General features: G+C 42.4%; 1 protein-coding gene across 1 annotated transcript; it reads right to left on the reverse strand.

Annotated features, from left to right (window-relative positions):
* Positions 1 to 1,599: 1,599 nt before the first annotated feature.
* On the reverse strand, positions 1,600 to 26,291 carry LOC115792849 (uncharacterized). Its single transcript, XM_030747421.1, has 15 exons — positions 26,152 to 26,291; positions 11,027 to 11,127; positions 10,647 to 10,776; positions 10,452 to 10,501; positions 8,549 to 8,654; positions 8,003 to 8,161; positions 7,803 to 7,920; positions 7,629 to 7,690; positions 7,308 to 7,433; positions 7,095 to 7,213; positions 6,821 to 6,982; positions 6,512 to 6,708; positions 6,131 to 6,260; positions 3,104 to 3,297; positions 1,600 to 2,388 (listed from the first exon to the last, which is right to left on the reverse strand). Exons 2-15 carry the CDS (start codon positions 11,048 to 11,050, stop codon positions 2,154 to 2,156), a joined length of 1,812 nt encoding a protein of 603 aa, XP_030603281.1. The 5' UTR covers positions 11,051 to 11,127; positions 26,152 to 26,291; the 3' UTR covers positions 1,600 to 2,153.

The raw sequence follows: 26,291 nt of genomic DNA on the forward strand, positions 1-26,291 counted from the left end.
AACATACAAATGGATTATTAAAAAGAAAGCAAGCAGATTGAGTTGTTTCTGCATTAGGTAACAGTACTTTGTATATAAAGTATAATATATGGCTTAATGCCAAACTTGTTTGTTTAACATTCAGTGAAAAGGAATTCCTTTGGTTCGCTGCAGACCTGCATGCATTTTATTGGGTTGTGTGGGATTTGGGCAGGAAACCAGAGCTAATGCCCCCTCTCCCACTTCAAACGGATGCCAGGCACCCTTAAATGTCATGAGGTGGTTAGAGAGTTGAAGGAGGTGGGAGGGAGTAGAGATTGAGGAGTGGGAAGCTCAGGCTCGCTGGCTGAAAGAGAGAAATCCAGCCACAGCGGACTCTCCTCGGAGCTTATCAGCATGTGCTGGACATAGCTTTATCGAGGCTGCTAAGGCAAACCAGATGCAGTGTAAGTTGCTCTGTGCCACTATGTGTCAGGTACAGCCTGGGTCAACCTGAGGCATCTCAGTAGAATAGGAAGAGGCCAGTGTACATTATAAACTCACTGCAGATGTTCCCGACTAGTGTACAGTACAGCGCAGGCTCTCGCGGCTCATCTTTTTGTCTTTGAAGAGTTTAACAGGTTTCATGTTGTCACTTCTGTTACTCACTCAGATGGATTTCTTCTGATTTGCAGATTGACAGCCTGCAGTAGTTTATAGCCGGGGCATCAAAGCCTGCGAGTGTGTGTTCTCGGGTGTGCTGGTCACTGGGAATCCCATGTTCTCCTTCCAGCAGTAGTGTTTATAGGATTTTGCCTCATTTTCTCCAGTGTTAATTTATTTCCATGAAGGCAGCCATGACACATTCTCTCCTCTGCCTTCTGTCTCTGTGCGGCTTAATTTTACTGAGCTATGAATTTCTCTCCTCGTCTCTCTACCCTGAATGGAAGAAAAGACTAGACTGGCTTCAGTCGCGGCTACATGGTTATTTTGACAGCGAGCGTGATCATGATTTTTAATTTCTATTCTTCTCTTCCTGCCTTTGTCTGTTCTTTCTATCTCCCACAGCCTTGCTATGAAGCTGTAAGTGTCCACACCCTGCTATTGCATTGTTTTGTGGTTTTGGATAACTTCTCATTGTATTGTTATCCTTCCCCAAGTATGTCATTTTGGTTCATATGTGTCAGTGGGTAGATGAACATGTTGTGGCGTGGTTGACTTCAATTTCCCATGCCTGTGACTAAGTCTCTCAAATCTCCAGCTTGCCAGTATCATACTCCTCCCTTGCTGTGGGTATGTTTGGCAACCAGCAAATACCATCTCTCTCATCATCTGGATTATATGGAGCTCATTTGGCTTTGATTGCAAAACCATTAAGGCACTAATGCGTTGGTGACTGACCTCTGACCTTTCTCATCAACTGACAAGCAAAACTGGTCTCATCACTCTTCCTCTCAGGCTCTTTGGACCCTTGGGGTCTGGGTCAGGGTTTGGTAGTGTTTTTGCTGTCTTCATGTCAGACTTGCATGATCCACTGCCACTTTACGAGGGAGAACAGGGCTGAGAAATGAGGCATTTCCGGACTCAAGGGTTTATTCCTACAGCACAGTAGATTACATTACAAGTTACTGGGGGTGAGAATCTTAGGGACAAACCTGTGGAGAGGAAGGCTGCAGACAGACATGATGCATTTGGATGTGCCCTTAAATTAGATCGCGTGTTTTTAGACTACAAGCATGCACAGTAATCAGTCTTACATGGTGACACCCTCAGGAATTACTCTGTTGGGATGTTAAATTAAATGCTTGTCACATATCTAGTGGAGCAAATCTCTATTGGGCTCCATGTTTCCTCTTTTTATTTTTTTTTTCCCAGTGAAAAAAGATTATATAAAATAAGGAAAGCAAATAAAATATTTTCTTGTATTCCTTTTTTTTTTTTAATAGCTGCTCCTCTGGGCGTACATTGAAATGGGTTTCACATTAATAAATACCAAAAACAAGCTGGTGCGCATACTGTGAAAAACAGGCATATTGTTATTTGATATCGTTAACCCAAAGACAGTTGTCAACAATCTATGATGAACAGTTTCATCTGTACATTAAACATGTTCACATACAGAGATCAAGAAGTAAATAACAACAGATGACCCGGCAGCTCAAATTACTGGACACTCGTAACACTTCTGTGTGTCATCATATGGCTATCACCCTGCGCTGTGGAGGTGTTTCTGCATTGACTTCATCTCCTCCTGGGCAGCATGTTTGCACCACATCAGAGCTGACCGTGTGCTGCAGGGACGGAGGAGAGGGGAGGACAGGCGGGGGCTGACGAAGGACGACAATTTGAGCGATGGGACCCTGCTGTAGAAGGTCAGTTAGCTCTTCGTGTGTTGAGTTGACCACTGACACGCCATTCACCTCCAACAATCTGTTAGCCAGTCCCACACACATACACAAACAGTTATGTATTGAGAAAAAGAAATGTAACATGGCAGCATTCTCAATGCAGGTAAGTGCAGGACCTCAGCTTATTTTAAAAAGCAAGCAATGCTACTGAAGAATTCCCAAATCACAGAGCATTAAATATTAAAAACTTCACATCTGCACAGAGCTCATTAAAAGCCTTGTATTAGTTTTTATTCATAGACACCCAGATTAAACCTAAAGCAGCTCCTTATATTTTTTCATCAGCTGTGTAAAAAGCATTGGCGCGAATGCTGAGATAAAGGAACACACACACGCACGCACGCGCGCACACACACAGCGAGCCTAAAAGACTCTTTCCAGCTTCTGTGGTTCCATCACGCAGACTTCTTTTTCCCCTGCAGCGTTGTTTCAACGAGGGATGTCGGCTTCACCATGTTTGTGTCAATACTCATGAGAGAGCAGCGTTTCTAAGCACAGTACTGTATGTACTTGCTGTAATTCCGTAATTTCTTAATTGCATGAAGCTCTTTTATCTGTTCCTTTTCACTCTCTTCTGCATCCAAGTATTACGCTAGAGTGTTGCTTGTTTTCTGATGGGTTGCCATCGCTACCAAGCACAGAGAAATGGAGTGAATGAAACAATAGGTGAAATAAGTAAGATCCTGAATACCGCTCTCACTAATTCAGTTCATTAAGTTAAGATGTGTTTTTATTACCTGTCATGCACACAGAGCTGAGAGTTGTCCACCTCGACCACCACAAGTCCACTGCCTTCTCTATAGCGACACAAGAAGCTGTAGTGGCCGTCGGGGTTCTGGTTCTCCTGTAGAACCAGCAGCATGGCTGGAGACTGTGGTGACACCAGCTGACTCAGGCTACCGATGGCCAGCGTCTTCTTTGGAGCCTTTTCCTGAAAGTATATAAAGTAAGGAAGCAGAGGCAGCTCAGAGGCAGATGGTTGAGATTTGAAGGCATTTGTAGTGGACTCATACAAATTTATTGCAAAATATTCTGTGTCCCATGTCTGACTTAAAAAAGAAACACCTAACCTGTGTAGTGAAATCTCAGCCACAGAGTATTTGCAGGAAATTTCAGAGTAGTTCAGCATTTGGGGAGAAATAAATCTACATTTTCTATGGTGTGAAGATCAACACCACTCAGTAACTCTCATTTAAAGATGCCCTCCAGCTTTGTCAAAGATTTTTACAAAATAATGAGAGACCGTTCTCAGCATAGGTTTCAAGTTTCCTCTTCACCGCTGCACGCTGCCAACCATACCAGGACCGACTTCCAAACTAGCTTCTGTGCCAATGAAACATGAAACTAACTCAGTTAATATTTTCTTAAGATAAAGTTGTAACTTTATTATTTTTTTTTCTTAGAAAAACCATCTTAAAGATTACAGATACCCCACGTGGAACTCTCCAAGAGATAAAGACCCAGGCTGCGTCAAAGCCAGGAGACCACCAAGATGTAATGATTAGCTTTGGAAGTGATCACACCACAAGTAGCTTGCAGGGATCCGAAATAACTTGTGAGTCCAACCACTGAATTCCAATGTTCGCTTATCCAGGCTCTTGGCATGCTCCCCTCCCCCCCTGCATGGCGTGTGAATGCCTCGCAGCAATAGATGGTGCTTTTTCAGGGTCAGGGGTCAAAGCTAAGGCTTCTCTTTCTTCAGACAAGTGGGCCAGACAGGATATATCCACGGAAACGCAACCAAAGCCCCTCGAGGAGCAGACTCTAATGCCCGGCGTTTTCCCTTTTGGCTTGCTCAATTTTGGACGCACGCCAAGAACCCAAGGAATTTTCTCTTCATATTCTTCTTGTTTACCCACAGAATCTGCTCAAATCCTAGCCTATCCGAGCCAGACATTGAGCACATCCTCCCCTCATACCCATCCAGACACATGAGCAGGCCAACAGCAGGCAATTAAAACACAAACAAAAAGATCGCAAAGGTCAGCCAGGTGAGAATCACTCATCACTCACATCTCTCCTGAATGATAAGAAAAAATGTTGTATATTTCATAAACACAACCATTTAAAACATCATCTGTGAAAGAGTTTTGTTTCACCCAGAGTGAGAACGGATCCTCTGACAGGCTTAATAATATAGATGCTAAGTGGAAGGGATTATATTTCATTTGAAATGACGGGTGTTAGTAGATCTACATTCAGTCCTGTCATTGTGCAAGCAAATGCCCTGGCTGTTCACATAACGGAGGGCTTTTGGGAAGGCAAATGAGGGATAGAGACAGCGTGACCACACTGATAAACCGCAACTTGTATGATGACTTTTTCTACATATAAAGTGGAGACACATTATCCATGTCTTAAACCCATGCATGTCACGGCAGAGAAGGTGGTTGATTCTTCTCAAAGCTTAATCCACACTCAAAGCACAAATGTGGCTCAAGCATGGGTGAAACAATAATTCTCCCAATTTCCCCTCTTTAATAGTCTGTCTGAAGTTTTTGAGTCGTCCAAGCTAAACTGCTTATTTAAAGTCATTTCCTCCATTTGTTGTCGTTCCCCGCCTCCCTTTGCTCCGTGCCCCTGGTTCTCTTTCGCCTTTCCCTTCGGCTGCTTTATTGATGCTCTCCAGTTGCAATAGATCCGGGAGATTAGACTGCCGATGATGAAATATTTCCTTATTGTCTGTAATGTGGGCCAGTCTACAAGACCAAACACAAGGCGGTCTGTTCCTTATTTGAACAGCAGCTCTATCAGTTCCCAGGCTGCTCCTCAGCTCTGACCTGTGTGTTAACTCTGATTAGGTCATATGATAAACATTAGCACTGCTACTTTTCCCACAAACTCGGGACCTAAAAAAGCGTTGCCTTGGGGTGGCAACGTGACACGGGGCACCTTTCAAAGCCGAAGCTGTTCATGGCACCTCGTTAGGGCTTCTCCAGCAGGATAAAAGGGCCACATAAAAAAAAAAAAAAGAAAGAAAGTGGGCACCTCGGGGGATAGGTGGAGATAGTTTTACACATGCTGGCCCATTTCGCCATTGCTCTCTCCAAGTGGCTTTTGTCACACGCATTCCATTGTTGGTATGGTCACAGGCTCTCGAATATCAGTGCTAAACATCATTTCACAGAGAAAAAGTGCATGTTCATACAATGGATTTCACTCTGCATTGTATACTCGTTCTCACAACAGGGATAAGTGCACAGCTTAGCGAAACAGAGCAGACACTGTGTCCCCACAGAGAACCAAAGTTAGTAGTCTCAGATATTAGCCAGGACCACCTTTCATAAGGTTGTCAAATTCGATCAACAGTCGGACATTAGAGTGACACAAATGTATGAAGGTCACCTGATCTGCAGATTAATTCATCCTTTAAGTCTGGCTTTGATTTGTAGGGCAAAGGTCAGGTACATGAGTTGCACTGATATGGTTAAGGACAGATGGAGAACAGCATGAGCAATGGAATTATAGTCCAAAAAAAAGCCCCTAAATTTGACTCAGTGCTTTCTTCAGTAGGATTTTATTATCCCATACCACACATGCCTTTCTCAATATTTAGAGTTGTTTTGGTGCAAACATCAGCTTCTCATTGTTTATTTTTAGCAGTCAAAACATTCTCTGACTCAGGCCGTCGAGCTTTCCCACATTTTGATATAGCTGCAGTTCACACGCCGTTGATTTAAGTCCTGCAGGCCTTCACTGTGCCAGTTAAACTCTGCGGTAGCACTAACAATAAATCAATGAAAGGTCAATGTTATCAGTAGTACCTTAATGTAGCTTTCTTGGAAAGCGTCTTGGAGGTGAGCCGCCTGTCGGTTGAGATGCACAATGCAAATTTCCTCCTTAAACACTTGGCAGTTCAGCTTCATCTTTTCCAAGAGGTGAACCTCGAGCTGTCTGAGAGGCAAGGAATCACATTTTATGGAAGGTGCATGTTTATATTTTTAAACTGCATGTGAATGCTTTGTTTTCAATGGAGAGGTTTTTTTGGCTTTTAATAGCTGCATCTCTACAATGCGACAGTCTCAACAGATTATAACCACTATTATGTATTCTTGTATTTCGAAGTGTACATTGTCTTTAGAAGGTGAAAAAAGAGTTTTTGCATTGTTCAATGAGTTGCTAATTAAAGGTGAAGGTCCACCTACTTCTTCTTGTTAGCTGTGAAGTTGGTGATGTTGTCTCTGAGGGTCTGCAGGTTGTGCCTCTTGTCATTCAGTCGGCTGTTAACCATCTCGAGTCTCTGCCTCAGCTCCGCCGAGCTAAGCTTGTCTACATTTGCATCCCCATCCATGTTTTTTAACTCGGAGCAAAAAGCTACCAGGTCGTGGTGGAGCTCCTGGACCTTTTTGGGATGTAGAGATCAACCAGATCATGATTTAATATTATTTGGATACAATATTTTTAGTTGCGGTGCAAAAGCAAGCCTGTTGTAAACTGTTAAAGAGAGATATGACCTGATGGATGACATTTTGTAGCGAGTCCACTTGTTGGTTTAGTTCCCTGATTCTGTCTTCTTTAGCTGGCTGTTTGCCCTGGATGTCACTGTTAATGTTCCGACTTTCGTTGGAGCTGTTCTCCTCTGGACCGTCTTGGGATGCAGAACCTGTCGGTTTGTCCTACAATTAAAAAAATATAGAAATTACACAGAAAGCTTCTTTGTGGTGTGTTTGGCTTTTTTGCTGGATTGTTAATTATTATTATTATTATTATTATTATTGAGCCATCTACCCTTTTAACCAAGTGCAGTTCCAGCTGGCTGTTCGCTGACAATGATGATGAAGATGATGATGATGATAATGCAAGGACAGTCCCAATCTGTTGGTCTGGTGAGAGCTCCTCTTGTGAACCTTCAAATCAAATCGTATGCATAACACACGTACTGTATATAATGTGCGTCTTTGTGTTGTTGCAACAGTGGAGTGTGAATGATGTACTGGAAACCTTGCTGTTCTTTAAGAGTGAATAGATTTTTGTCTTCTGTCATTCCCAGCATTTTGATGCACAAGTCCATAATTTTTCCCACTGTTGTTTCCTTTGGGGTTCTGAGATGAACTATTCGCTCTGATGCTGCAACACAAAAGTAAATCATAGGTAACGATGACACCCGATTCATGTTCAGTGTCCATTATCAATGTAGACAGAAACATCCGCCCCACAAGCTTAAAACTAGAACCATAACTGAATATTTAACATTCACGTCCATCACGTATTTAATGTTAAATACTGCACACATTTAAGATCCGAACAAACTGAGCTACTCACCATTGATAGTAATCTCTATCAGCTGAGCGCTCCTCTGCACCATGTAGCTTTGGCTGTTGTTTCTATAGCAGAATTAGATCAACAAATTAAAATGACAGATTGATTTTGTGTTTATTTGCTGCTTCAATTTGCTTTTTCTTAGTTCTGGAGTTCACAGCATATGAGTGGCCTTACCGTAGCTTGAGGGAACGGCGATGCATGCTCAAGCTGCTCACATGAGGAGAAGACTTGGACTTAGTCATTGACACCAGTGTTGCAGTGAATGCCTCCACATTAGTAGGTCCCGAAGATTCTACTTAAAAAGGAAAACATCAATAATTTGAAAAATGTGTGGTTTAATCATCATTTGACATAGTTTAGCGCAGTAACTATACCGAGCAAAGAGTCAATTCTCTGAGTGATGGTGCTGGGAGGATGAAGCTCATTATAAATGGCCGACAGCAGCTGCTCCCTGTCCTCCAGTGTGCTAATGTGGAGGATGTCCAGAGTATTCACATCCACAGATGCTATGTCTGCTCCACACAGCTTTGCCTCTGCAAGAGAAGCAGTCAGTCACGTACCGGCTTATTTTAACACTTCTAAAAGATGCGCTGCCACCAATCTCACAATCAAATCAGAAGTATTATAGAGAAAACATAATATCCAAACTGTAATAAAAACAAGTTCATCACACCACATACCAAGATGATTTTTGTTTTTGGCAATAAACACTGACATGTTTCAGTTTTAATGGGATTTATGTAGTATTGCTGCGAGGTTTAATCCTCTGTTATCCTCATCTCCTTTTCATCTCAACTTACTGACGTTCTTTAAAATACATTTTATTTGATCTGGATTCAAGATAAACCAAACTGGCGGTGCTTGCACTGTCATGCAGGCGCAGGGCCGGGAGAGGTGTGAATCAGAAGAAGGTGGTTTACCTTTGATAAAAGAGATACACTTTTGCAGTCCAACTCTGGTAAACCACTGGCAGACTTCTTCAGTGTTCAGCTCCCTGAGAGATTTGGCCACTTGCCTCTCTGTATCCTGGGGAGAAGGAGAGGCTAGACACCTGCTAACTTGTACCACATTATACAAAGGCGTGGAGCAAGTGCCACATGGCAACATGAACATAAAGTATATGTAGTCTATAGCATTATGGCATGCACGCAAGCACCTATAGACTACAGTTTTGAGTTTTATGTATTTTAACTAGAACAGCAAAAAATGATATGATCCTGCATTAATTGTATTTATTTATTTTTTGCATTATTTTCTTATTGCATATTCAATCCCTCTGAGCATAGATGATATAAGTCTTAAGTCTTGCATAAATCTGGAGAGAGGCATCGTGCAATTTTATTCACACAGTTTTTTTTAGGGGCTCCTTGCTGTAGGAGTTTTGTCTCTTTACCTTCTTTAAAAACACGTTTTGTGAGTGTTGAAGTGTGTACTGGCAGCGTTACTTTATTTTGATTTTATCTGACTACAGAATGTGCTGCCCATACATATTAGGCTTCTTGCTATGCAGCAAGTTTACATAAACAGCCATTACTGTGTGAAATCATTTTCTAAGGATCATTGCGTCATCCTCTTTTATTGGTAGAATGACTCCTCTGATATCATCTTGCTGCTGCTGCTGCTGCTGCTGCTGCTGCAGCAGCTGTGTTTTGGCTCATTCGTTTTAGCTTCAGTCAGTTCCCTTGCCGTGAGGAGCCATGTCGCATCAGTCACGTCTCAGGCCAAAACTGAAAATGCTGCAAGATTTGTGAGTTCTTTCACAACCTTGTTCATGCAGTTATCGTTTGCTGAGTTGTGGTTGTACCAGTCTAATCTGTTTGTTTTTAAAAATGCATAGATCAAATAGCCTTCATTTTTAACTGAATGAAACAACCTAATTACTCTAAGGTGATACAATTTTGAATCATTTTTGTGTACTTGTTCTTTATATGACTTGGTTTTTTTGGGGTTTTTTTTTTTGGTATTTTCTCAGTAGCAGTTGGAAAATGCTGAGAGCGGGAAATGATGCACAGAGATGATTGTGGCTCAAACATCTGAATACTACAGAAAAAAAAAAAAAAACAAGTTAGAGGGTGGTAAGACATCAAGACATAACATGGTTAAATTCCAGACGTGTATTCATCTGAATCACAGCCTTATTGGAAATTAGTATGACTATGTTGGATATACATGTTTGGATATGTAACGGCAAGCAAAAAAAAAACCAAAAAAAAAACACATTTGTGTGTTTAGCTGTAAACATTGATTTTATCAAAGACAATGAAATGTTTGCTTAAGTGGTGACCCAAAACATGGGTTTCTTGTTTTTTGTTTATGGCATTCCTGGGAAGAAAACTGCAATGTTCCCTGCAGTGGAAGCTTTACAACGTAACTCTGATGAGATGTACGAGGCCTGCCTTTTCTGTGGGATTTTGTCGTTATGTTGTAAGACGGAGATAAAACAACATTAAACTGCATAAATAATGCATAGCGTCAGCATTTTTAATGGGCTCTAGTGGGAGGTGTGGCTGCTTAAGATACATGTTGCACAATTACTTAAATGAATGTTCATGCCTGAAGATAGCAAGTACAGGACATGAGCAATTAGCCTTGAAAAAATTGCACTATGTGTTTCAGCTAACACATAGATCGCTAAGGATACAAGCAATCTTGCTTGGCAAATCCTGGACACAAAGACTAAAATCCTGAGACTGTTTGTTGAGTCATTGCTTTGACAGATCAAGGGAGCTGGGAAATATAAACAGAGTATATTCTATAATTGCAGCAGCTCTGGGCTGCGTGCTGATGCCACCCTGAAGGCCCGACTTTGATGATTTACAGTACCTTCTCGGGAAAGTTTCCATTCTGGTCCTTACAATGAGGCATATATGATGCTGCATGAAATGCACAAAGAAAAACAGACAGGATTCTTGTAAGGTGGTAAAATAAACATTTAAACATTTAAAATAGACATTAGTTGGAATAGTAGTACTATGTAGGAACACAGCATGTTTGTCCATAATATATTACAAGACTCACCAACTGTTATGCGACGCTGTCTTGGCGACCCCTGCTCTTCATGGTGTTGGTCTGTGGTCTGAGTTAAAGCGTGGAAAGTGTCACTCCTAGTCAGTGTGTCCTCAAGGCTGCAGGAACGAGTTATTAGCCTCTGTCAAGTAATACAGGTTTAACATTAGACAGAAAAAGGAGCTTCAGTTTACAGTCAGTCACTAATTTCAACTTCATGGGTGGTAATACACAGCACAGGTCAAATATCTCACAGGAGTGCATGGTGACTCTCTGTAGTTTACCTTTAAATACATAAAAGGTGCATGTGTGGGTCTTGTTAAGCATAGATGGACAGTACAGAGGAAAGAGTGCAAAGCAATCATCAAAAAATCTTTTGGGGATACCCTTACCCTTTGGTGAGCAAATGTGGCCATTGTGGCAGTGTGAGGAAGCAGGCAAAGTTCACACTTGAGAATATCGGAGCAGCTTAAGTCTCTGTTGCTCAGGCCATCTGCGTGGTGATAGACAAAGTATGTCAATAAATGCATAATTCATCATTACAGTTGTGTTAGATAAAAGGAAAACTCGAGCCCCTTTTCTTCCTTTTAAGCTAGTCTGTCCTCTCTCTGACGTGCAGGTCACCAGGTTTATTTGCAGTGCTGATACTGGACGCAGCTAGATGGAGTTGCTGGGCAACATAGTAAAGTCTGTCTGGTTGATGACATGCTTCTCTGACAGCCCACGTTCTTTCCCACAGAAAGCGCATATTCTTATATTTTCCAAATGTCACTTGGTCAGTGAGCAGATATGTTTATTATCTGCTAGCATAACAAACAAGATGAATGAGGCTGAGAATATGACATCAAAGCCTGGCTTTTTCAGGCAACACAAGGCAGTGATGTGATTGTGACTGCTTTAACCTAACTGTATGTTTCGGCTGAGAATTCAAAAACGGTAGTCTATTCAAATAGGTTACCCAACAACAATAACACAAAAATCTTTAACGCATGTTTTTCATTTGAGGGGCCTGTTTCTGAAGGGCTGGTTTGACATGGATCAGGGTTTAGATGGAGTCAGAATCAGATAAGACAGCATAATTGGTTTATGCGTGTCAGCAGTGGAATCTTGTCTGGGTCCTGGAGAGACAGTGGAGTGCACAGAGGGGGGCAGCAAGCTGGCACCCTCTTCATCACCTGGCTGTTCTGAGTCACTCTGAGGAGGATCAAAAAGTCTAGCCTGTTGCAAAGCAAATTCAGAACACTCAGTGCTAAACAAAAATGCTTTGACTTGATCAGCCACCTTAAGGAAAGTGATGAACCTCAGTTATATGTGAAGACATGTAGGAACACCTTCCTCTAGCTGACCTCAGACATGACTGTGTGTCTTTGAAATGCTGAGAAAATCACTTGCAGTCTGACTCCATGGCTTCTTTTCACCATGAATGGGAGAACGGGCACAAGATGGAGATGTGTCTGAGAATGGTAATGTAGCTGTACACCTCCCCTGCCACAGCCACAAACAATGCCAATCAAAACAAAGGACAGGGAATTTGGGGCAGGCTGAGGGACCCAGCCTGATGTTGCCTTAAAAGGGTGAATTCACCAGTGATGGAGAGATGAACATCATTCCTAATCTGAGTTGGCTCCATCAGGGCACGTCAAAACACAAATAAGTTCTCTTACCCTTGACTGGTTGGTGCAGACAAACACATTGCATCCTTGCACCCACACATACAGACACACTAAGTGCTCTAGATTTGTGCGTGACAGAGTTTGGCAACTATTCACCCACCCACACGCATGCACGCACACACACACACACACACACATACACACACACACGAGGTCAGTGACAAAGCAAAGCTTTAGAGTCAGAACTTTTCAGCACATTTATGTAATGGATAGGCAACAGCGATGGTTATCGTTTCCAGTATTATTGTCCTGCTCTGGTTTGAAAAGAAAGTCATCTCTTTGAGAGAGGGAGGAGAGCATGCTGAGTCACAGGAACCCAAAACCTGGGAACGGCCTGACCAGCTACACATGGGGAATACACAAACAATGGCCAAAAAGGGATTCCAACAAAGGGGAACTTCTGCTGCTCCCAAAGGAGGCTTTTGGGGTACTGTAGCCATGTCAAATAATGCCTGCAATTTTAATCTGAACAGAGAACTAAGATCAAAACCATGAGGCAGCACATGAGCTTAACAGCTGGATGAAGAGAATCATCATCTGGTGCCATTTACGTCTCACTGAGAGTTTTTTTTTTTAATGCTTAAAAAAGGTTTAAATAGAACCACTTGCAAGTTTATCTCAGCAAAACTCACACAAGTTGTGCTCAGTAAATGATAACAGATTTATTCCAGCGCTGAAGCTCCCTGTGACAGACAAAAACAACTTAAATCTGCTTGAAATAAGACACAATAAAGGAAACACGTAGTTTTCTTTTGTTCCTTCTGTCTTTTCTACCTCACTGCCAACTTTATATTTAGCTGTGCTCCACTTTGCCATGTCAGCTCGCTCCTTGTTATGCTGCAGGATGGAGCGGATGCAGCACATCAGGCAGCTGATGAAACTCTGACATTCATTATTTGCATCTGTGCCTTTCCTTCTGTGGTATGTCAAATGTTTTTTTTTTTCCATGAAATTAGTGTGCAGTGCTGTGAAAGACTGACCTGGTCAAAGTTCAGCATAAAAACATAAACTATTTAGACTTTGGAGTTCCTCTATGCAACGTGCAAACAGGACAGCTTTGGAGTTCAGTGTTTTGGCCAAGCTAGGCCATGCTACCCCACTACTGAACACAGAAACTTTGATATTAATCTTTCTATCTAGCTAGGTCCTGATAGGAACTGTAGTGTGCATTTAAATAAAACTATTAGACTCACTTTTCTCCTGGTACTCAGGAAGAGGAGCCACCTGGAAGATGCTTCGTAAGAGCCCAGCATTCATTTTCTCTTTATTTTTAATTGGCACAGCCTCTCTTTGTTCTCCAAATTCATCCCTGTGGCCCCTCTCAGGTTCAACTTCACTTTCAGCTTTGGCAGTACTCTCAGCCCCTACACATCCCTTTTTTGGCTGCACAGTCTCCACGCACTCTATTTGATCCTCATAACTGTCCTGGTCACCAGCAGAAAAGCTTCTGTCACTGCCAGATGTGTGTGCCACACTTTCCTCTGAATTAATTTCAAAGAATTTATCAGTCTGTGCAAAATCAGAGGGCGTGGGTGGAATCAGATTGATGACAGGTGGTGTCAAAAGGTTTTCAGAAGCCAACGTGCTTTCAGACAACGCAAGTTCTTCCTCCTCTTGCTCATCATCTTCTCCATTGCTGGAAGTGATTGCTGGTTCAGCCTGGGGCTGTGCAGGGAGTGAAGACAGAGGCTTCAGTCTTTTCTTTTTCAGAGCCCTTGGGCAGGCACACACAGAGCTTGCTGAGCGAGACATGCTGTTCCTTGGGGTCAGGGAGTCCTCATCAAACAGGCTGAAGTTAGTGTTAACTATTCCCAGATCCTCTACTGTAATCTGGATAGCCTCCTTCTCACCTGATCCCCGTTGATCCGAGTGTGCATGCACAGGGGCCCCATTAATCTTTTTCTCCTGCTCCCTCAGAGGATCCTTCTCACCACACAAACATGAGCAACAGAACAGCCTGTGTGAAAAACACTGAGTGCTCTTTCTCCACGAACACCTCCGAGGCCGTTGTTTCACTGCATTTGCTCTCATCATAGCTGTGGCTGGGCACTGGTTATACTACTAAACACACTAATTTGAGATTAACCAGTGCAACCTTTGCAGACTGCTAAAAGATAAGCAAGCATCATCTCCTCTGGGATAAAATTCTGCTGTGTGATAAAAGCATCTGCACTCAGCACCAACACTCGGCTGCAATATTCGTTGCTTAGCCACCAATTCATGCTCCTCCACCCGGGCGAACACTTGAAATGAACGCTAGCCTTAATCAGCATGCTTTGATATGATAAGTAGCCTCACTTTAGATACACTCTGGTTTCAGAGGACCACAGTGAGACAGCAGTACCCTGCTGAACACATGCCAGCTGCAGCGTCATACTGTGTAGGTACCCTCTGAGTGGCACCGTGATCTTGGGAGAGGGTCCTGTGGGACCTCTTTGAATGAAGCTTGTCCTGGCACATTCTCAATCAGATCAGATCTTGTTGCCATGTTCAGAGCAGTTTCTGAAGCATGGTGAAGTGCATTATTATTGTAGGGGTGTGAGTAATGGATGTCAAAGTAATATCTGCATGGACCATGACCCAAGGCGATAAGACGATCACTTCTAGAGGTTTTAATGTCTTTTTAATGAAATGCTTTAACATATCTTTAAAAATGCTGTAAAAACACATTTATTTATGTATGCATGCATGTGTGTAGGGCAGATGGTTATTTTAATATGGGATAGTGTCATTTTCACTGGGGGGACATCAGTCGGCAATTCGCAGCATATTTGGATGCAGGTGATAATATGGGTTTGCGGATGCTTGGCTCATACAGCCCGTATGGCATCGGATGACATTTCCTTCATTCCACAGGCCCGGTCCTGTCCTCTGCTACTTGATAAACCACCCAGCATCAACTTAAAACAATTCTACCACACCACCCACATCGAAGGCTTGAATGAAAAGACGATATCCGTGCTTTTTTTCTCACGCCCATAAAGTGACGGTAGAGTGACGGGAAAAATTACTCCTCCCTGAGTATCCACCTCTCACCTTCCTTTCCAGTCTTGGAGCGAAAGGAAGCCTCTGCTGTGTGTTTCTTTAATGTTTCATTTCCTTCCTCAGTTTCTTTTTTTACCTCAATCACTGTTTGCCTCTCACCTTGAGAAGAGTCAACTTTCAAGGTGTTTACTCACCTGCAATGTATTAAATCCAGATTAAAGTTCTAGAGGTTAAAAGTTTCTCTGCACGTTTCTCATCTGTGGTTAAATTAATTATATTGCTCATATCCACATAGCAAACTCAACCCAATAAAGCTGGAATTTTACTTTCAGGCACAAATCACAGCACTTTGAGATGATTTAATAGGAAGCCAGCTGACTATTGATAGACTTAGAGCAAGGCTGAACACTCTTTGTAGTCTGCTGAAACAGGGCTTTTATATCATGTCACTCAAAGGCCCACATGGTAATGTCTACTGGGAGAAAAGGTGATCTAAAATAAGCAGCCTGACCTCAGCATTAGCCGCAGATGAGAAACCATATGGTTAGTTTGACCAGATTTGAACATGACAGCAAAGATCCAAGCCAAGAGCTACAGTACATGTGGAGAGACAGGGAGAACAGGCATCAGACAAAAATGCATGCCGTCCACCATTTTAGGGATTAAACATAAAAAAAAATTCAATTAATATAAAATTGTATGACTTAGGGTGCTTTATCAGAATAGTGCAGTTCTGTTATGAAGGGAGTTAGAAAGTAAGGTTTGTGACATAATCACTGTCAATACTGCAAGCCCAACAAAGGGGGGGCAGTGGAGAGCAGATGCACACCACTGACAGGACATAAAACAGAGCCCACCACTTCTTAAAAGGACCTCCACTGGCATTCACAGCTCTGGATAAAGTTAAACCACACAAGTGCTTTTCATTCACAGCCTAGTGCAATATCTTGATCTGGCATTTGCAAGAATATCAAGTTTTTTCATAATCCTTTTTACATGTTGTTTGAATATACCTAAGCAGTAGGGGAACGAAAAGATATATGTAGGATTAATGTTCCATCTCCTTTATACGGGTTGTGTTTGAAATTAGCTGAAAATCTGCGACCTTACTGGCAGATTTATGAAAAATGAGTTCCTTATGATGAATGTTGAGAGACAGTGTAAGTGACAGAGGAGACAAAGATGAATGCTTTACAGCTGCTACAGCCTGGGGCAAAAAGTGGGAGCTATTGAGACAAATATGGAAACCCACTAGTCTGCACTCCCTGAGTGCTGATATAAATTGTAAGCTATTCTAATTATTTGTCTTTAACTTTGCCTCTTGGGTTTGTTTGACTTTTTCCCTTACATTCATAAAGTTATACCACTAGTCCTCATTGCGCTCTGTGAGCTAACCTACATGTCCGGGCATAGGTCTGTGAGTATCTGAGCATGCTCTGAGGGTTTTTTTTCTTTTAACTGGCCTCACAACCGGAGAGTGGTAAACTTATGGGCACCTCTGAGACGACTGTGAAGCCAACATCAACACCAGCCCACAGCGCCGGGAGGGCGCCTCTCTCAGACACCCTCACCTCTTGCTCGGCTGCATTTCTGTGAAACATGTCGAACATTTCCTGTGACAGTCGTGTTTCCATAGGCACCGTGACGCCGCGTCCATATTGTGAACGTGACCCTGTTTGGTAACACAGAGCATTCCCACAGGCACGCACACCCTCAAAAAAAAAAAAAAAAGAAAGAAAAAGTGGATTTTTCCTCACTCTTTTTCACAAAAAAGGAGGACGGTTCAGCCGCTCTGTAATTGCATTTACTAAACAAGACAGCAGCATGAGTCACTTTCCAGGGGCAAGGAATGTCACATCTTCCTGTAAAATCAGGGCGATTGGAGGGAGTTATTTCTTCAGAATAACATCTACTAAGCCCTCTTTATATTATGAAGGATGTTGAACGGCCCCATGGGACCAAACAATGCAGCAGCAGTCAGCAGCGAGGGGAGGTCTACAAAAATAAGCATATTCATTCAAGGATGTTGAGTTCCTAAATCAACACATTGCAAACTGATCCTTTTCACCATCAAGTTTCTCTTTAGCAGATGCATCCATTTTGCTCACGTAAACCATCCTGTTTGTGCTCGCCACCACCAAAGCTCTTGGAAGTCATACCAAGTGAGCCAAATATTTGCAGTTTCCCCCCGTGGCTGATACCTAATAGCATGAGAAAAGAGGTTCAGACGGGGGAAGAAGAAAAGGGCAGTGACCTTGAGAACTTTTGGGCTGAACTTTCCCTTCCATTGCCCCTCCTCACCAGCCAGCGCTCCTCTCTCTAATCAATTACTGTTGGCAGTCAGGAGACCACCAGTGATTAGCAACAGCAAGGCAGACGTGGTGGGGTCGGATTGTGGGATGTGGGAGGCTGGGAGGGTGGCACGTGGGGGAGAAGGAGAGAAAAGAGTTCCTTCAAGCTGCTTTGATCAAAATGCTGCCTCAAATAAAGCGTAATGCATACCCCCCGGTTTAAATGACGCTTGAAGAGTTTTATTTATCTATGAGAATGAAAGATGACATCCTTTTGTATCCCGTGTCTCAGTCAGTTGCACGTGAGCAGACGGTTGTAGATCCGAGATTGTTTGCACTCGCATCCACCCAGCTGAGACTGACAGGCTCAAAGACAACAACAGAGGAATACCACATATAAACACACATCTTTTTCTTTTTTCAGTTGTTCAGGACTTTGAAGCAGGAGGGAAATAATTTACAGGCTTTTTTTTTTTTTTTTTTTTTTTTATGAGAATCTGTGCTGTTCCCACGCCCAGTGTGGCAAGAAAGCTTAACAAAATCATTTGTCTTAGATTGGCTGATTGGCTGTCTGGAATCTGAGTATGTCTTTGACGGTGATTGAAGTTTAATTTGATGAGAGGAACTCTCCCACCACACCCACCCACAACTGCCCTCCTTATACTTTTACTCATTTGATTCTGCTGTGTCTCTTCCATGCACTTGTGGGTTTATCTTGTTTTTTTTTTATAGGGGTGAAGGTGAGGCTGAACGAGAAAAATGGCCCACAGTGCTGTAAACTGCAGAAATGTTTGTATCATTAATTCTTCCCTCTCGGGGTAAAACAGTGAGAGAGCGTTTATTTGTCAGGGGGGTAGGGGTGGATGAGAGATGTAAACAGAGAAAGATTAAATAAAGAAAGATAAGAAAGGGGAAAGACATAAAAGATAGAAGATACGAGCCAGAGCATCAGGGTTTTAACACAGCTGACTGCAGCGGTCTCACACAAACCTGCTGTACAAGATGTGGCTTCCTCTGGAGGTCTCTGCGGCCAACCTCTTTCTCCAGCTCTCCCTGCACACAATTAATGGCATTATGAGCACTACTGGAAAGCTCAGCTAAACAGTTGGTTTTCCCATGGGAACACCATTTTGTGCAGAAGCCAAGAACTCTGAAGTGATACAGTTATCTCCTTTCACTGATGTGGTCCTGCGGGACTTACACCGTCGAGATAGCACAGAGGAAATAAAGCAAAATAAAATTAAGCTTTATCTGTGAGTTCAGAGCCAGTGAGGATTAACACGATTCATCGCTGGAGCAATGCAGGCTGCACTCTGACTGGCAGTTTTGGAATCTAGTCCGTTGCATTGTTTGCTGTGCTGACTTTGTCTCTGTCATGAGATGTTTTTCACAGCCGGACAAGTATGGTCACTGTGATGTCCCCAGCCAGAGCATCTGAGCCTCATCAGGCAGGCATTTCAAAGCTGCTGTCATGGGTATTTAGAAAGGGGCAGGCCAAGGACAAAGGCCCACTATTGGCAACTTGTCCATTTGTACTCCCTTTGAGGTTTCCTAACGATGCCTCTGCCCTCATAGAAATCACTGCAAATTAATTTTAACACTCAGTGAAAAGACAGATTAGTGCCTAGAGGATGGGACAAAGGGTGTTAAATACGATGAGCAGCATGCTGGACCACAGGCCAGGCGCGGGACATGTTACCCACAGCTGCCAGCACTGACCTATTTTCACCGAACCAGCTTAAAGATTTTTAGCATCCTCTATTGTGCAAAGACCTCGCGAAGGCACACACTGAAGTCTTATCTGCACCACCCTCTTCGAGCACGGTGCCCTTTGATGCCTCTCATAAAGGCACTGATGGGGGTTTTAATTAAGTGTGGCAGGCGATTAGATGGTCCATATTTATCTAGTGGGTGAGGGACAGATGTTGCAAGAGACGACCAGGGTGGGGGATAGCTTTATAAAGAATACAAACAAAAGCCTGAACCATTGTGGTGGAGACTTTAGTCACAGACACGACCCCTGCTCTTAAACCAAGAGAGAAAAGTGATTTCAGATTCAATTATCTTCTTTGCAGGAGGAAATGGTGAGCAGATGGCAACAATAGTCACAGGCCTCACCACAATCAGCACTGTTCGCGGACGTCTTTTCTTTGCAACAAATTTACCGTGGCCTCATGAGGTTTTCATTGAAGTGTTAGCACTAGAAGGGGAAGCTTGCCAACAGGTTAATGGCATTACAGAAATGACAGCGGTCCAACGCTTCAGAATATTTTAAATAACTCTTTCAGACACTGTGCGCTTTCTATAAAAGATTTTCTTTGTCTGCTTGATTTTCGTTTTTGGAGGGGAGAAAGACAAATTATCAGCATGTGGTCGAGTGAGAAAAGTTATCCTTTTTCTCTTGCTATGAGTCACTGAAAATAATATAAATACTAGTTAGCCAGTTAAAAGTTACAAGGGTTTGTTATTGGTTTTGATTGAGATGACAAATTTATAGTTTATACAGTTCATGGGAGAAAGTTCTGAACACAAAGGCTTGAAGGCAAGTCTGTATTTGTCTGCTGACTTAAGCTATCAGAGCAGATTAAGAAGGATATTTGAATGATGATCAAGTTTTTTTTCACACAGATAAATTTCCTCCTTTTAAGGACACATAAATCAGATCTTTTTCAAACTGCGGTGACCCCTCTGAGAGAGCACGGGCTAAACTTCTAATTAGATTCATGTCATGGATGAATGAGAAGGGAATGTGTTTACTTTTTGGAAATAGCCATGAATAAAACAAATGGGACCTGAGAGAAACCCTGCAACTTTGTGAGACTAAGAAAGAGCAACGAAAGATTCAGAGAACTCTAACAGACGAGTTACATGAAAGGTTGTGAAGTGAGTTACAAATGTGCGCAAACCACACTGTAATACTATGTGCAGTTCTGCTGTGTACTGCAGAAGTATATCTGTCTTTGGTTTGTCCTAACAAGGGGCAAAACCTAATAAACAGTGGCTGAAATATAAACAGCAGTTTGTTTTCAGTCTAATGCATATAGATTATTATTATTTTCTACAGTTTTCTATTTGTTGCCATATGTCCATAGATATGTCCACCTCAGGAAAAAGCTGAATTACTTGCAAGATCCTGCTCTGTGTCGTCTTGCACAGGTATTTGTGTTTTTAATTATAGCATTTGTATTGCATGCGTGCCTGCGCAGGTGTGGCACAGTCGTTACAGTTAAGGTCAGAAGTGATGTATGGACAGATTTTTCTACATGTATGTTTTGCTCGGAGCAGATCTAAAATAAATGCAGAAAGTCATTGAAGACATTTGAGCCTGTTTATCCACTTTAGTGCGACAACCTGTCTGATTAGTACAGCATGTTCTATGCTGTCAAGGTTCAATATAGCACATGCAGTTACATCTGATATGTTATGTTTCTGTCTCTGGCACATTTCCCTTAGTTTACTGAACAAATACAGAAACTTGTAGTTGATTTGTTATGTTTTTAATTAGATTTTTTTTATTGCATATTTTCCTAGTACATAGAATGCACCTTATTATTATAGTGTGTCTGCATGTGTGTGGGTGCATATTTAACTGCATATATCTCAGGCTGATGAGAAGCCCACCAAATACTGGAATACAAACAAAAGACTACAAACTCTTCGTCTAATATGTTATGGAAACACACACATGCATATGCGCACGCACACGCACACGCACACACACACACACACACACACCACACACACACTTTCTATTTCAGTCTAACGAAAAAATCTACTAATGAAGATCAGTGAGTGCAGATACAGGCTGGCACAAAGGCCGCCTTTGAGAGCATAATATCAGAATTAATGGCTTTAGCAAAACCCTGGAAACACAGTGAGATCAAATGTACCGTATACTTATAAATCTCCTATGACAAGCAGCCGTGTTCATGCACATTGCCAACATTTGAGGAAGCAGGACTGTGATCCTTTGATTTCACGGCCTGAAGTGACAACAGTAACCTGAACTTTCTCAGCAGCTAAATTAAAAAGGAGGCAGCACAATCGTTGCTCATTTCCTCCTCTGAAGGGACTTTTCAAATGACCACAAGCATACTCATCCCATTGCCACAATCAGAATTTGCATGACACAAGGCAGCTTTTTTTCTTCAGAATTTGCAGCGTCGTATTGGTAAAAATTTTATTTTTGTCATCTCGCAGAGGAAATTACATTTCAGGAAATGCACTGTCTGGTGGTTTATCAGTTAAAAAAGAAAAACTTACTGGGGGAAAAACCCTTCATCCATTCAACTGTTTCCTTAACCATTTATCCCATTCAGGGTAGAAGTAGATGTACCATGTGCATTATGTTAAAGAGCTGTGGAGGATCACCCAGGCCAGCGATGTGCTTTAGAAACTTGCTTTGCTGTCAGCGCGCTAGTTTCAAAAATGAATTGAACTCGGTCTGATATATTAAACCGCATGCCTGCGGTATGCTGCCACACGTATAAGCTCTTCTGTCCTCTGTGCTGCTCGGGTGTGAGAGGGGAGTATTTGTGTTCTTTTCCTCCTGTGCTGACGGTCCTCTCAGGAGGCCATTAATGCTTGATGTCTAGTCATCCTAGACAGCAGCAGCAGGCTGTTTTAATACTCAGGTTGCCGAAGGCTGCTCTTTCACCTTGACCCCAGTGAAACAGGAGAACATGAATGCGATCTTCCTCTGTTTCTTCAGATAGCAATATCAGGGTTTTCTTTACTCATAAGTATAAACATACTTATTTTTGACTGTGAACATTTTTGACTATATGTTTGTTCTGTGGCTCTTTCTCTGTCTTTTTCTCTCTAGTTTCCCTCGTTGTCACTGAGTGGAATAAAGGATTAAGCCTCTTGCCTCTTATGTTCCACTGTTTGTTGTTTCAGCAATATTGCTGCTGGGAACATGCACTTACTGCCTCCGACGCTTTTTTTCTATAACAAGCAGAACACATTTACTAGCTATACAGCAACTACCTCGCCACAAGACTTTGGTGTAGAGTTTTTAGAGAAATGCTGACATCAGCATTGTGAAGTGGGGTCTTGACAGTGAGGCTCAGCGTCTCCCTGAGGCTGTTTGAGCACAGGAAACTAAAATCCATACAGCTTTTCACAAATAGCAGACCGCTCCAGCTCCAAAATAGACAGCAGGTCAGACTGAGGGTCAGCTTGGAGGTCAAATGAATGGAACAGGTCCGTGTTGTCAGTCTGATTGGGACTTATATTCTTTCACAAAACCACATCCACAGCAGTCCGCTCGCTTCATCCCAGGCCCTGGGTGGAATGCCGGGGAATCTGATGGCAGACAGGAAGTCCTTATTGTACTAGTGCAGAGATCCGGAGCCAGACAGCATACGAGAGCGATGTCATCGATGGCCAGGGCAGACATATCTTTGTGCTTGCTCACCGCGTAACAAAGACGTAAATAAACAGTGTACCCCCCACTGGTCTTCAACTGTCATTTCAATTAGGCAGTGTAGTGATCGAAAGCTGCGGCCTGTGTTTTTCCCAGCCACACCATTACCTCTGACCCCTGCGGCTCGTGCCTGAGGTGATTTTCTTTATTAGTCCATGGGGTCAGTATTTAGCACCATAGCCATCAGTAGCTGGCTGAAATCTGCAGAGTCAACACTCTGCCTTCCTGGCTCTTAGTTGCATTAGCACACTGAAGCCCCACAGCCCTTCCACTCCCACTCTGCAAACATCCTCCCTAAGGCCAGATAACATCTCTGTCCTGTCCATTCATGAGCCAGCCAAAAGCCTGTGCTCCGAACCCGGGCCCTGCACATGTTGATGTAGGGAGTCTTTTCGTTTAAAATGTGCGAGACTACACAACATTTTTACAAGCAGTAAACAGTTTAGAGTTGTTGCTGAGATAAGAAAACTCTGACCTCAACCTCACTCGAGTGTAAACTCATATGGCTTTCTGTGGTTGCTAATTAATCACTTACCTTTGAATACCTTTTATACATCCAAATACAGCATAATAAAACTTATTGATGTAAAAATGGCAAAAGCAGGCACAGAGGCTATAATCTGAGGTCATAGTATATTGGCTGTCATGGCTCTTTTTTTCTAAACCCTCAGTGCAAATAAAGCAAATACGTTAACAGAGCTGTGACCAAATGCTACATTTTCAGGAAGCCAAGCCTTTGGGATTGAAACAGTAAATGTTTTGTTACTGGCAATAAATCATGAATTGTTTAATTAGCATCCTTCAAATTCTCATTCATTGTGGTGTGCCTCTGAGATGTTTCCTTCTTTGGCTTTTATTCACATATTTCTCAAGATATTCCACCCATCAATTTTGCCATGGAGTGAGAAAGAGAGAGGGAGAGAGATAGAAGCAAATGGCAATTATGCAGGAGGGAAAATCTGGTGAGGAATAAAATGGGCCATTGTGATAATCCTCTAGAAGGGATTTATAATCCCTATGAGGTAAGAAGAAACAGTCATTTGCTTATCTGGCTTTTTTTTTTGTCACATTGCGCATTTTTTGTACTCTAACAAAACAGTTTGCATTATTACAACAATCTAATGCCTATAAAAACTCTAAATCTATCATTTAAACAGCCAATCTATCCACTGCTTTGGCAGACACAGCAACAATGATGAACTTCGTGTTCTGCCCACTCTCTTCAAACCCTGAGGTTCACCTGAAACTAATTCTCTCAGGGGAATCTTAGCTATACAAAACCCTGTCAACCTGAGTAAGATGATTGCCTTGTTAGCGGTGGTCTCTAAAGACCATCGGAGACAATGGATCAAATACAATCCAAAATACAAAGAGGCTTTGAACTACTGTTGTTAGTCTCTATTGCTCATGCCCACCGTGACCCTCTGCTCCTCCTCTCCTCCTCCTCTCCTCGCTTGCTATCCAGTAAAGTGAAAGTGCTGAAGGAGGAGGAGGCGATCTCTGATTTGTCAGTCTCATCTACCTGTGACCCAGATAACAGTGTCTACTCGATGAATGCATGCAAGCTTAATAGCCTTCACTCTGGCTCACTAGTGTTTTAAACTCTGATAAAAGTTTCTGCTTCCTGGAATTCCCCTACATCCATCTGACTGAAGAGTCATAAAACAATGCAGTCTGGAAACCATGGGTGTGTAGGTAGATCACATTCGCTTCAGAGGACAGAGTAAGATTTAATAAAAAGAGAGCTATTACATGCAGTGGGATTAAATGCAATCCATATGATTATCTTTTACAATGTAAAGAAAATCCTATGCATTTGTCATCCTTCGTTCAGATGTGTTTTGTAGTTCTGCTGTCTTTTGTTCTTGCCTTACTCACTCATTAAAAAATGAGCCATGAAACATTAGACGATTAGTCATCTGCAAAACCCTGAGATACAAGTGTGCTCGGGAGAAAGGCTTTGTAAATAGGATTTCAGCATTTAACAGTAACAGCCTCTTAACTGCACGTCGCAAAAAAAAACAAAAAAAAAGGTCGTAAAAATTTCCTTCTGCATATTCAGCCGTGCAATGATAATGTCGAAAGGCAACTTGGAAAACGAGGAGTTTATTTGTGCGTGGATATTGCAGAGCACTGCCAGCTTTCACGAGTAACAACAATAAAACAGTCAAGCGGCGCTACAAACACTTCATGTTTCCAAATGTTTGAGAAATGAGACTTTCTTTTGGCAGGAGAATCCCAAGGAATCTGATCCCTGGATATCAATCTCTGTCTGCATGATAAAGACACTGATGACAGAGGAGTTGATCACTAGCCTAGGGTGGGGTCCATGCATATTTGTACTGCAGTTCTACAGTAAATGCTGCTGTCTCCACCCAAACTCAAACCACTCCACAGACTTGTCTTTCTTCCCGAGCTGTCGGCAGACATCAAGTCTAACACATTGTACACAGTGCATTTACCTTCATTCCATCAAACATTTCCACAAGACAGGACCACGTGGAGCCTTGGCTAATGAGAAAACAACATGTATGTAATCAGCTCGAGGGGTGGAGGGGTCTGCAAACCTCAGTAAAGCTATCGCCGGCAGGGGCTGCTTATATTACGGGCTCATCAGTTTCTGCCAGCTGGCACGACGCCTGGCAAAAACCATCCCTGATGGTTAATGGATCATAAAGTCTGCTGGGAGCCGCTTCACAGCTCGAGTTGATTTAGCAATGTAACACAAACCCATTAGTACTGCCTTTTGCTGTAAGCAAGCACGGCATTTAGACTCCACGCAGCAAAACACAGACTTATAGCTCTTGTAACATCATGCCTGGGCAACTCTCAGTAAAAAAACAAAACAAAAACAGTAATACATTTCATCAGAAGATGTGATACAGCTTATCACATAATAACTGTAAAATCATGGCATGCCTAAGGCAATTAATCTTAAATGCTCCATGTTAAACTGCAGGAGCAATTTCCTAACCATTCAGTCCACAAAAACAACCCAGTAAATTCAAATTAAGCCAGTGTTAATAGCTTATTACAAGGAGACGCGCTGCCTCTGAACGCTGCTCCAGCCCTCAGTTCACAGATTCAAGGCTGAATTAAAACACAGATGAATTTATAAGAAATAGAAGGTTCACTCTTACCTTAAAATGAAAAATAAAAGACCTATTCCACAAGTGTGAAGTTAAACCGAGGAAATTGAGGAATATATTACTGGATTCTCACTACCTCTGTTTGAAGATATGTGGCACACTGTAGATAGTGTGTTGGCACAAGGACAACC

This window comes from Archocentrus centrarchus, chromosome 15 (assembly GCF_007364275.1).
Source record: "Archocentrus centrarchus isolate MPI-CPG fArcCen1 chromosome 15, fArcCen1, whole genome shotgun sequence".
NCBI lineage: Eukaryota > Metazoa > Chordata > Actinopteri > Cichliformes > Cichlidae > Archocentrus > Archocentrus centrarchus.